At 47.0% G+C, this 12,751-nt stretch overlaps 1 protein-coding gene across 2 annotated transcripts; it reads right to left on the bottom strand.

Annotated features, from left to right (window-relative positions):
- Positions 1 to 2,597: 2,597 nt before the first annotated feature.
- Positions 2,598 to 12,399, bottom strand: COPS8 (COP9 signalosome subunit 8). 2 transcript variants are annotated; one of them, XM_051782502.1, is made up of 8 exons: positions 12,382 to 12,399; positions 10,699 to 10,769; positions 9,494 to 9,542; positions 8,594 to 8,726; positions 7,562 to 7,669; positions 7,046 to 7,108; positions 5,906 to 5,947; positions 2,598 to 4,638 (listed from the first exon to the last, which is right to left on the bottom strand). In XM_051782502.1, coding segments are annotated over exons 2-8 (477 nt in total). In that variant the 5' UTR covers positions 10,701 to 10,769; positions 12,382 to 12,399; the 3' UTR covers positions 2,598 to 4,558. The 2 variants fall into 2 exon arrangements, with proteins under 2 accessions (XP_051638462.1, XP_051638460.1); XM_051782500.1 differs by lacking the exon at positions 12,382 to 12,399 and adding an exon at positions 12,060 to 12,218.
- Between the last annotated feature and the right edge of the window lie 352 nt (positions 12,400 to 12,751).

The raw sequence follows: 12,751 nt of genomic DNA, 5'->3' as shown, positions 1-12,751 counted from the left end.
CCTGCAGTTTTACATTGACTGGGGGAATATTAACACAGCCCTCCTCACTGGTGGTGACAGGGGTCAGGCCGCTGGGATGGTGCTGGTGGGCCATGAGCCCGAAGCCAGCAAGGCCTTGGGCCCACATGGTGTCAGGGGAGGACTGAGAGCCCCCAGGGAGGAGGAAAGCTGGGCAGGCCCCAAGGCTCCTGGGCCTCTTCCTTGGCAGCCCTTTGGCCAAGGCCCCGAGGCAGAGGTGGGGCTCAGCCCCTGCCCAGCAATGGGGCACAGGCTGAGCCCCAGGGACACCAGACCCAGGCGGCCTGAGCTCTTCTTCCTGCAGCGTCTGCCTGGGGCAGCCCAGCCAGGCCTGAGTCTCTCCAGGAGAGGCCAAGCCCAGCCAGAGAGGGCTCAGCCCTCTGAGGCTGCACTCACTGCAAAGGGAACAAAACATTGGCCCAGAGGACATCCTGCCCCCAAATGGAGAACTGGAAAGGTCAAGAATAAAAAAGGCAGCCCTCTCCATTATTCAAGAAATGTTCAGACCTCTTTACTAAAAGCATCCAGGACTCGGGTCACCCAGTTTTCTCTCTGACAAAGGTTTGGAGGGACTGCTTGGTAGAGGGAAGCCCTGGGGCCCCAGTGCAGATGGTGGGGCTGCACTCTGGGGGGGTCGGCCTTTGGCTCTTGGCTTCCAGGGGCCCCCAGGAGTCAGTGAGCCGGGCTGGGGACGAGGGGCAGGACTGGCTGGGATTGCCTCTGGTGCCTGGCCCAGAAAATGGAAGTGTCCCCATGGGGGCAGCTGGAAAGGGCCCAGGAAGGAAATGCTGCCCCAGTCCAGCCTGTGGCAGTGGGGAGTGTGCAGGGGGAGGAGGCTGGGCCAGAGCAGGGCTGGGCAAGAAGGGCCAAGCCACGAGTGGATTGTCCCCTGGCTCCAGGGCCCAGCCCCTGATGGGAGGGCCTTGGGCAGGGCCTGGGGCGACTGCAGGAATCTCGGAGCCAGCTGAAGGGACATGCTTTTGGAAGGTGCATTGACAGCCTCAGCTCTCTGCAAGATAAGTCGAGAGCTCTGAGCCAGAGAGGGCATGAGAGCCGGGTACAGGATCCCATTGGTTCTATTACTTCATTAATTTTTCTGAGATCTTGTAAAAGTCGCCAGTTGCCTGAGGATTTTTTAATAATGAAGATGGGGGAATTTCATAGGCTTGTTGACGGTTCTATATGATTTTTATCTAATTATTCTTGAACTAATTGATTAAGGATTTGTAGCTTTTCTCCTTTCAGTGGCCACTGGTCTACCCAAATTGGCTTATTGGTCACCCAATTAAGGAGAGTAGTTGCTGCCTACCAGTGGCCTTTATTACAAATTCTCCCTGCTCCCTCTGCCTCCCTGCCTGGAAAACACCCCTCCTGCACTCCCTCCTCCTCCTTACCTCCTACAAAAGAGGAGCTGCAACCTCCCGGATCCTTCAGCTGGGTGCTCCCGGCCGATGGAGCTGTGGGGACTGTGCCGAGGGCAGGTGACACGGACCGCGGGTCACAGCAACGCTGAGCCTCCTCAGGGCCGGGCTCTTCTCCCTGCGGGGCACCCGCCAGCCTGGCAGGGACACTTCTGCTCTGCACGGGAGCAGAGAGGGACAGCCCCGCAGCGGGCTGGGCCAGCACAGCCCCCAGCCCTGCCCCGCGTCCCGCGGCTGCCCGGCCCTGTGGCCGGAGCGGCCCCACAGAGCCCCGGCACAGCCCAGCTCGGGGCCGCCGCCCGCCCTCCTCCCGCCGGGGGAGCTCCCGGCAGAGCCCGGCAGCCTTGGCGTACGCCCTGGGAGTTGGCTTCTTTATTTCACTTAATTTTCTTTTTACTTAATTTTCTTTTTTAATGTATTTTTGGTATATTTTTTATTGTATTTTTAAATTGTTATTATTCTCTTTAAAAGCCCGTGTAAGGCGGGCACGCCCCGCCCCGCCCGGAAGCCCCGCCTTCCCTCCCCGGCGGCCGAGCGGTTCAGGCGCCGGCCCGGGGAACGCGTCGTTCTCCAGAGCCCCGGGTTCGAATCCCGGCTCCGGTGGATATGGCCGTGAGCGGCACTGCAGCCGCGCGCCCTCCCCCCCAGCCGATGTTGTATTTATTTTTAATTTTGTTGGTTTGTGTTGGTTTTGTTGGGTTTTTTTTGGTTTTTTTTTTTTGGGTTTTTTTTTGTTTGTTTTTTTGTTTTTGTTTTTTTGGTTTTTTTTTAGTATTTTTAATTATTTTTTTATTATTTTCCTTAAAGGCTGTGTGAGGCAGCCACGCCCCCCTCACCCGGTGGGAGGGAGCGCAAAAAGGGAGGAGTGAGACACCCTGGACCCCCAAAATTGGGCGGGAGGGTGTTACTGGGAACTACCCTTCCCCTCCTCCCCACTTTGGTCCATCATCCGTGTTGAAGACAGAGGCAAAGAAAGGGTTAAACACCTCTGCCTTGTCCATACCCCTGTTTTGGAGGTGACCATTCCCATCGTGGCACAGGCAATGGTATTTCTATACTGCATATTGCCACCCAAATTAGAGCAGTGAGAATTCATCTAAAAACTCACCGCACCAGAACTGCACTCTAAGGAGAACTTAAAATATCAAGTACACAAGGTCAGAGTAAAGATATCCTTCAGTATCACTCACAATAAAATTAGAAATCCAAGTCTTGAGTGGGTTTCAAATAAATAATCATTTTGAGAAAGTGTTTCCATATAAAGGGAGCTCTCAAGGCAGCAGAGCAGTTTGCAATTCCCCCTGCTAACACATCCCCACCAAGAGAATGTACAGTGGGCACTGCCCACTGGGGAAACAATCACAACACAGGGCACACGTGCCAGCTTCCATGAAACCCCTGAACAGCAAATGGGGGAGAAGCAAATGAAGGCATGTGCTGCCTTCTAAAGCACCACCCTTTTTCCAAAGCCTTTTTACCAACATAACACAAATGGGAATGAAAGTCATGTCTGCTTCTAAAATCCACTCTCAGCTCCCAAGACTGACACAGCACTGCTCTGACAAAGAGAATGTTCCTCAAACTGACACTGCAGCACAGTGTATCATCCATCCCCTCCCAGCTGCTCTCTGATCCCACTTGAACCTTTAAGTTCCTCTCCAGTAACTGCAGGGGTAACCCAGAAAGCTTAAAGACAGCTAAAGGTTGTTGTTTCTTGTAGATCCTGGCCCAATGTGCTGAGAAGAACCAAGATGAAACACAGCAAGGATTTTTAGAAGCTGGAATCTTGCTCTGAGAAGGAGTTCACAGATCCCACTCTGAGGAATGCTACATTTAGGTTAAAAGTGAGAGAACAGGTATTATGGGATTAGCCAAGGGAGAGGAGGTACCAGGCTCCGAGAGGCCTGCCTGGGTTTGGTATGTTCTGTTCTAATGAAAGATAACAAAAAGGTCAGCTTAGTAGTCATAAATTAGATAGGATGGACATCTGGGGGGGGAAGAAGAACTGAGTCAAGGGGTTTTTAACAAGACCTTAGCACATAGTCAGGAAGAGCTGAAAAGTTCATTGGCAATGAGGAAAAGAAAAATGACCCTCATGAGGCTGAAGAGTTGGAAGGACCCCCAGGAACCTCCCCAAAAGGAGATGACTCCGCCTCAAGCTCCACCTGAACCCTGCCTAATATGAATATTATCACTAGATGTTGTAATTTTAATGAATATTCACGTGAAATATTGTAATCCCTCACCAAGACTGTAAGAATTGCCTGCCTTTTCACTGAAAACTTTAGAGCTATTTTGTCCCATGAACTGGTAGCTCTCCAACGTTGCATAAAATAAATACCTTTGCTGCTTAAAGACCAAATTTTGTCTCTGAGCAGTTATTTCCTGCTGGTTTTGGCAACAAAGACATGACAGACCTCAAGGTGTAGAGTTACCAGCAAAACATATGGTGTCTTCTGACACTCAAATAAAATCTTCCAAAAGTCAAAATTCTTCCTCAAAGTGTAGATTTGCCTTTCTTAAACAATTCCAATTATTCTGCTGTAAAAATACACCTGATGTGAAATTTCTCACATCAAAGAAAGATTTCACAATTCAGAGAGAACAAGAAAAAAATCAACAATAAATTTGCCATAAAACTACTTGCCAGAGAGTTACTGTAAAACTGTTTTTGTTCAGTAATATTAAAAAGTATTCAATATTCAAAATCTTTTCTCTCTGCAGATAGGGTAGGGCAGTCTTCCACTCTCTGTCCTTTAGTTCAACATGCAATAGCTCTGTGCTAAGCACTGCACTACTCACCAGGTAAGTTGTTTCTTCTCCATTTCTAACATACCTGAAAAAGGTTCTGTCTCTTGCTGCTAGGAGTTAATACAAAAATTTACTATGTAATACTGCTGTGTACCTACTGAATAAATATTACAGGAGTTAAAGGAGTTTTTCTACTGCTAGCTGGGCTTTGGCAAAACAGGAGCTGGGCCAACATACACTAGAGACTTCACACATTTGAGTAGGGGACACTGCAATGTTTAACAGATATAGAATAAAATAAATCTGAGATTACTAAAACTCTCAGCACACAGGGTTCCCAGGCTGTTCTGAACACAGGAGCAAGGTAATCAGTTTTCAAGGAAGGCCACATAGTCAGTCAATCTGGCCAACTGCTGTTCATTGGGAATTGGTGGGACCGCGGCAGGTTCTAAAAAGAGAAAACAAATGCATCATTCATGAAATTTAGGAAGCAAATCCATCAGCAATACCATCCATCACAACAGTAAGGAAAAAATTAAATGCATCAGACTGCTGAACAGCTTCCTGGGGGCACACCTTAACTGTATCTTCTACCTGCACAGCTCTAGCTGACAGGAGTTTGCTGTCATCTGTAACATTCAGTAGTCCAAGAGCTACCAACAGCAAAAACTGCTGCAACAAGTCCCATCTGTCAGCAGCCTCCAGAATTTTTTTGCACATAATGGAGTGTGGATAATGAAGCCTGACAGTACTTTCACCTGACAGAAATGCTCCTGGTGCTCTTTGGTGGCTCCTTTCCTTACAAGCTGCCATTCTAAAGACACCAAACAAATCTACTGGGGGATCTGACAAACAAAACACACAGGACTGCACGGGCTGCAGGAGAATGAGGGCACATGCAGATCCTTAGGTAAGTGCCAGCTGACCTGAGATCTTGGGTTAACAACAAGTTGGAAGGCAGGTGACTAAAGCCAGGAACAAAAATTAGGAATTAAAAAGCAGATATAAACAACAGTAGCAGGAAAATTTGCATTTACTCTTCCTGAAGAGTCATCAGGCCAGCATTCAGAACACAGTGAAAGCACCCACACTGCTTAGGGCTGCAATTGCATGTCAGAGGAGGCTGACAGTCCAATGAACGTTTTCAAAAAGCAAGCTCCTGGAATTAAATCTCTATACTTAAGACATTTTGGCAACTGCTAGACACAGGAAGCCACCTATTCAGACCTGCTGTCACTGTCTTGGGAACAAGAGAAAACAGCTTTTTGAGAATCCAACATAATGTCTTCCATCTCAATCTATAGTTGAGCTCTGAGGAAAACCAGGAAATGGCTGTTTCTGCAGGGGAGAAGGACTTCAGAAGTCCCACGTTATGCAAGAGCAATGAAACCTGCCCAGAGCTGCTTGGTGAAGCAGCAGTTTTAGCCAAAATTGTTTTACAGAGGCTGTTCTACCCCTGCCTTGGAATCTGCTCCCTCCTTCAGCTATGGAAGTGGGAATCTCAGCAATCTCAGGTGCTTCTTAAACGTGAGGGAAAGAAGACAGAGGGATAAATGATCCTGTTTACCCAACACCTGATTGGGGTGATTTGTTTGGGTTTTTTGAGAGGGCAGTGACAACACTCACTTCTCTAGAACTTAATTCCCACTCTGTGGTGCTGGTGACAATCCTTAAATCCATCTAAATGCACATTTACTATATATAAACAAAAATACCTGATGAAGGAATAAATCTCTTCAAGGAGGCTTCCAGCACACCTGAAGAAAAACACATGAAAGTTAGTCCAGTGGAACAATTTTAAACAGTTCTATACAGCAAGTCAAAACTGGGTTCAAAGGTAATGAAAATCAAACCTGTTTGTTTATCACACTTTATTACATAGATAAAAAGCAGAATACCCAAGCCTTAGCTGCTTCAAAACAGATTACAGTCTCCCACCTCCTTCTTTTTGCCTCAGTAGTAGTTCCTGCACTCAGTTTTGAAAAAAAAAATAAAAATCCCCCACATATAAGTAGTTCCCAGTACTTGTAAGCTCTGCCTAGTTTGCAACCAGTTCATAGAAAACCCCACCTGATCACAGACAAAAGCTCAGGGCTCTGGTTGGACTTGTGCTCTGAGGAATAACTTTCAACACCTTGCCTGGCACATCTTTATTATGCTGTTCTGAGCTCTGAACACCTAAAAACTGCCCCTACAAACAGTGTATTTTCTTAGCCTAATAGATCTGGCCCTTTTAGATATGCTGGGATTTGGCTCCTTCTTCCAGAGCTGCACAGAGCAGTTTAAGACCAGTCATTCCATACTGCTTTCATAGCTTAATATTTATTTCTGCAGATCAAGCTTTGCACAAGCAGAAATTCTGTCATCAACAGAATGACAGTGAAGAAAAGATCCAGCAGAATAAATTTTAAAAGCAAAGGAAATTACACCAACAGCTAGAGCTCCTCAGAAGACAAGGATTCACTCAATCCCTGCCCAAAGAAGTTCTAATTCTCCTGAAAGAATTCTCAGGTTCAAAATAGTGTATTTTTTACTCATCTTTCTTAGATTAAGACATGTCATTGCAGGTCACCCAGAGCCAGCAGCAGAGGAGCAGGAGCAATCACAGTGTATCCTGACAGCTTTTGTTTAAAAAAGTTCATGGGAGGATGTAGTTTAATCCAAACTACTCAGAAGTCCAAACCAAACCCACTACTTTGTACTTCCTTACATTTATACATGCCCCACGTTTACAAGCAGCATTAGCCTCCAAAAAATATCTAACAGAATTCTGGGCGAAGTTTTAATTAAAAACTACCACCTAATTCCTCGAAAAGGCTGAACCCAAGGATTCAGGAAATAACAGCTCCACCTACCTGGCTTTTTAGGCATCACCATGCGAGTTGCAAAGTCTGCTTGCCAGCCCTGCTCTAGCACACCTGGAAAAGCATTTTTACACCTGTAAGAACAGTCTTCTTATGTGATTGCTAGACATGCAAAACAAAGATGTACATTAAGGCCAGTAGAAAAGTATCTCTGGTCACTGCCTCTATGCCATAACTCCAATACAGATTTCTTACTACAATATTTATATTTAGACATGCAGTTCAACAAATAACATCATGAAAGCACATGGAATTAGCTTCCTGTTTCACTCTTCCCTCCCCCTGGAATTGTTTTAACATCTAGAAGGGGAGAATAAACAATAACCAGTGGCCAATAATTAAAAAAAATACAACCATTATTCAGAATAAAGACATTATTTCTATGCCCCATCACTTGTCTTTATAACAGTCTCTGAATCTGTATACATGATTTTATTAATCATCACTTAGAGCTCTCTGATCTCAATCACCCATGCAACAACTACTCAGGGAATAGATGCCAAGTACCTTTCACAGCTTCTTCTACGGGAAGTCCAACAAAAGCTGCAAAATCATCTGCAACTATTGATGTATAAGCCTGAGAAACCAGTGCAAAGGCTCGTTTCCTGGTGGCATCTAAGGACAGAGAAACACTGTAAGCAGATGGAGGCTCATCTCCACAGGTAGGAAACCTGAGAACATTTTCCCAGCTCTGATGCCTTTGGAAAACCACTACCAGCCCCAAAGTGAGCACTTCAGAAGTTCCCCCTCCCCTCCCACACTTCACTGTCGTACTACGGTCAGCAGCCAGAGACAACAACTTGCTCTGCCAGGACAAAACCCCTCTGAGACCACAGTGACCTCCAAATGCAGGTCTTGGGCACTCCCACCAGTACACAAACCACTTCAGGAGACCCTGCATCTGATGGCATTCTCCACTTGCAATAGGCTTGTGTGTCAAACAGTTCAGAAGCAGAAAAAAAAAAATCTCTTACAACAATTAATTAAATTATTAATGGCATCTAAAAATCAGTTGTTTCTACAGCTACAGAGAATTTGTTATTGCAGAATACCTCAGAAGGCTTCTTAGCAGTCTGTGCAGCCCTCTGGTAGCAAGAATTTGCATGTTACTGTTTCACAGTCTCTAAAACTGTCAAAACATTTGTCTCAAATCACAGGTAACAGATAAACCTTTCAGAAGGTTCTGAAATGCCAAGTCACATTCCCTAAATTACTGCTTAGAAGTCTGATAAAACTGGGTAACTACTGGTCAGTTTTGCTGTTACAGAACAAACCACGTGGTTTATGAAATTCCAGTATGAAAGAATATACAATCACAGACACAACCCCAATAAAAACAATTTAGTTTGTTGCTACCAGGTATTGTCACGAGATTTTTATTTACATCTGATATCTAAAATCCTTTTGGGAAAACCTACAAAAATTTGGCAACAGTTCTGATTTTTCATAACTAGTCATTTGTCTATTTTGTCTCTGTGTTTGAGCACACAGGAATCATTTTGGGCAATTCCCTGCTGCCCACACAAGTCCATTTTGTACCTCTGAGTGCTTCCATGATTGGCTGGATGGTCTCGGACCACTGATGTGCACTGATGGTTGAATAGATTCCTGGGAAGTCTCTCTGCCAGATTCTTTGTCCCACTGACCAAACTGCACCAAGTTCAGCATTTGCCTGTTGTGACAAAAAAACCCTCCCAGGTGTTAATCCAGAAGAATGTCTTCTCTATAGTGGTCATAGCTATAAACCCATTTCCACTTCCAGGTTTTCACAGTGTTGCTGTGCACCAAATACAGCAGGATTCTGAGTTAACTGTGGTCCAGATACCATTGACTCAGCTGATGTAACTACTTTTCTCTTTAAAGAAAATTATTCCAGAACTATCTCTCTGTCCCACCTTGACCGTGAGGTTTCTTAAACAAGGCTACAGAACAGTTGTTTTCTTGTAAAATGTGTGATCTCAAATCAAAAATCTAACAACAGAGGAGTCTGGAAGCATTTCTGGTGCTATATTTAGCTGAATCCTCCAAACATATCTTTGATCCAGATTAAGTGGAAAACAAATGCTTTCAGAAAGTTTATCCAGCTGGAGATGCAACTTATCTGAAGTCACTCTGTCCTGCCCAAGGTTTTCTGTCCCCTCCTGTGGAATGTGCCCCATCCCAGAGTTGGATTCATTGCTTTTCCCCAGCTGACCACCCTTTATCAGGAGACTTCCTACTATAAAGTCTACAGATTGACTGAACTCTATTGCAGCAGATTCCTTGTGAAGGGAAAGAGGGAACAGACAAGGAGATCTTAAAGCCCAGCACACTGGGCGAGCTGTTCCCAGCACAGACCCGAGCCCGAGGCTACTCACAGAGTTCTCAGGTCAAAACTCACCATTTGCAAGCTTACATGAAACTATGATAGCACCAAAAGGCAGCTGATGAAGCACTTACAGATTTGATGGCAGGAGGGATTCTTTTCCAGAGGTACCGTGCATTATTCCTAAAAAAAAATGAAGTTAAAATAATTCTCAGACACCAAATGCTTCCTGCAAGGAAACACCAAAAGGTCTGTTCTGATCTGTCATGAACAGCCTCAGTGCTTTGAAACAGTTCTTCTAGGCAGGAATATTTTACACTGAAGAGGAAAAGCAAAGCTATTCTCCAGCAGACAACACGACTCGAGTAACACAGCAAACAGTTCATTAATGGCCTCATTTAGCCAGTTTGGGAGAGGTTTTTCATTTGAGTGCAGCATTTCTCAGAAGTCAGGTTTGCCACACACATTCTGGGGATTGGGACATATGAAACATTTAGTAATTGTTCTCTGCAGAGCACAGAAGCCAAACTGAAATGGTTACGAGTTCTAAAATTTAAAATGTTAAATAAAGAAAAAGACTCACTGCTTTTCATTAAAGCACAGTTCTAAAACTTCACAGTTGTAAAACCTCAAATTCCTCTGAACCAAGGTTATCTGCATTAAATATTCAGTATCAGCCTTCAGGGAATTTGCCCTGGAAGAATATACATCTACAATCCAGGAAAACACTCCAATCTTGGAATTCCCCACACCACTGCTTCCTTTGGGGTTTGGTAAGCAAATGTGGCAGTGACATTTTTTCTGCCTGAATAAATAATCAGTAATTTCTCACTAAAATCCCAAGTGCAGTGAATCAAGTTCATACAGGGCTGTGGCAATCCCATACCAGATCAAACTCACAGGATCTCTGCTTCCTGCAGATTTAGCTCCTTCAAGCCAACAGTATCCCTCATTTTTAACATGGACAGTCCAGAGTTATCCTGCTGGAATTTAAAACCCTCAAAACAAATTCAGCCTTGAACAGCTATAAATCAAAACACTGAAATATTTAACACTGCCCAAAGCAGCCAACTTCACTGTTTAAGGAATTTTAATCCTAAATGTCCCTACAGTTCAAAAGGGTGGGGAGGACCAAACAAAGGAGAGTAATTTCCCAGAGTCAGATCGAGGGGTCAAAGAGACTTAATCCCATAAATATCACTCTTTCCTTTTAAACACAGCACTGCCCACTGGCATTTTGTTACTCACACAACCAATTCCTCACATTCTGGCAACTGCAGCTCAAGCTGCTGGTGACAAACCCCGGGACTAAAGCCACAGGTGGAGAGGAGCCACTCACATGTCATTGTGCAGCAGGTACAAAGCCAGAAGCTGGCCATAAACAAGGGGGGTTGCAATTCCTCCAGGAGCCTAAAAACAAACACAGATCGTTCTGTTACACATTTTTAGAGCAGTAGGATACAAAACAGAGCAGGAAGCCAAGCTTCATGAAAACTGAACACTCCAAGATTGGGGGTTTTTTTTCCACATCACATTATAGGTCTGGGCAATTTTTTTTATATCAATGCAGTTGTATTTTACAACGAAGCTTCAGGCTGCCCAAACCACGTACCAGCCACTGCTCTGAAGCTTGGGAATGGGGCAGAAGGGAAGTCCATTTACAGGAATGTGGGGAATCAGAACCAGCCCTCCCTCCCAGGGAGTGCTGGGAGCACACCCAGTGCCACACTGCCCTCAGGCACAGCTGGCAGAGAACAGCTGTACCCTGTGCTCCTCCAAAGGACAGGAATGCACCTTCACAGCTCCTGGCTGGAAGGGGCAGCCATACTCAACTCTCCCACCCCCACAAGGCACTCTCCTGCTCCTCTCAGCCCAGGTGCCCATTACCTGAGGCAGCAGCAGCTCCTGCTTCCAGCACAATTCCCTCCAGGTCCACAGCACTCCCCACAGAACTCAGGGCTACCAGGAGGCTGCAGCACCACGCTGGGCACACGAGAGGCACCTAGGCTCAGCACAGGAACAGCAGCTGGAGCTGGATGCTGCTCCCCTGGAACCAGGGACCTTTTCCAGTGCAGGAGGGAATTTCCACTGCACAGCTCTGTGCCCAGCACCAAAGTTCTGATGGTGCCCGGGATCACACACAGGATCACCCACTTCCCTCCACTTGCTGAGGCAGCCAGATCTAAACTCAGGATCGCAAGAGCTCCCAGAGAGCGAAATTCGCAGCCCACCCTTCTTTCAGATCACTGCAGCGAGCGGCATGTGTGAGCTCCACGTATAGACAAGCACTGGGAACTCTGCCCAAGGATAAATCTCTCTGGATGCCACGCGGGAAGAGCCTGTGCCGTGCCCGTGGTGCCACTTCTGCAGCCCCGGCTGCTGCCCGGAGCCCCGACAGTGCCCGCAGCAACTGGACGCTGCTCGGGCAACAGAATTAGGGTTGCACGGAAATGTACTAATTTGTCTGAAACTCGAGAGTTTATCGAGGGCTTTCTGGCGAGCCCAGGGGACGATTCTGAACACTGTGCCCTGCGCAACTCACACACACACACTCCACACACACACACTCCACACACACACACTCCACACACACACACTCCACACACACACACTCCACACACACACACTCCACACACACACACTCCACACACACACCCCCAGCCCCGGGCCCTGCCCACCCTACTCCCCGTGCTCCTGCACCTCCAGCTCCCGAGTCTCGCACTGCTCCAGGAGCCTCCTGAAGCTCTCGGCGCTCTCGGCCGCCACCGCCACCGGCATCTTCCCTCGACGTCACTTCCGCTGCCAGCCCCCAGGGACTTCCGCCCGGCGCTCCGTGCGCGGGGACCGCAGGGCGGCCGGGCGGGGGCGTGGCCAGGGAAATGGGCGTGGCCAAGGGGAGGGGCGCCCTGAGGGCGGTGCGCGCCGGGCGGCCGCGGTTTTTCGGGGTCGCGCGGATGAATCCTTTTTAAACCCCGTTATTTCTGCGAAATAAGCAGAATTCCAGTGTCATAAACGTAATTACCTTCAGTTTTCCGTCTGTATACGTCGCCTATTGCGGGATGTATGAGATACGTGCTCCTATCCCGTATTTCACATGACATGCGATTAAGGGATACACTTTAGGGAGAGGAAGTGCTTTTCCAGCTTTTCCAGCTTTGTGCCTGTTTGTGATGGGGTTTAAAACTAGTTTTACAGTGGCAGTTCTCCATCCTTGTTCCCTATAAAACCCCCTGCCATGCAGAGCAAACAGCACGGCCGGAGAGACTACAGAATCATGGAATGTCCTGAGCCGGACGGGACCCACAAGGACCATCAAGTCCAACTCCTGGCGCTGCACAGGACACCCCAACAATCCCTCCCTGGCCCTGAGAGCGTTGTCCAAACACTCTTTG

The sequence above is a fragment of the Manacus candei genome, unplaced genomic scaffold, assembly GCF_025592945.1.
Source record: "Manacus candei isolate 608988 ecotype Guabito, Panama unplaced genomic scaffold, ASM2559294v1 h1tg000015l, whole genome shotgun sequence".
NCBI classification, from domain to species: Eukaryota; Metazoa; Chordata; class Aves; order Passeriformes; family Pipridae; genus Manacus; species Manacus candei.
Note: the sequence above shows the minus strand (reverse complement) of the source record. Positions and strands in the feature narration are given on the sequence as shown.

Coding starts and splice junctions, on each gene's coding strand:
- COPS8 (XM_051782500.1), bottom strand. CDS start 12,137: ATGCCGGTGGCGGTGGCGGCCGAGAGCGCCGAGAGCTTCAGGAGGCTC. Junction 8,727..9,493: donor TCCCTCCTGCCATCAAATCT/GTAAGTGCTTCA, acceptor TTGTCACAACAG/GCAAATGCTGAACTTGGTGC. Junction 5,948..7,045: donor GGTGATGCCTAAAAAGCCAG/GTAGGTGGAGCT, acceptor GTTTTTCTTCAG/GTGTGCTGGAAGCCTCCTTG.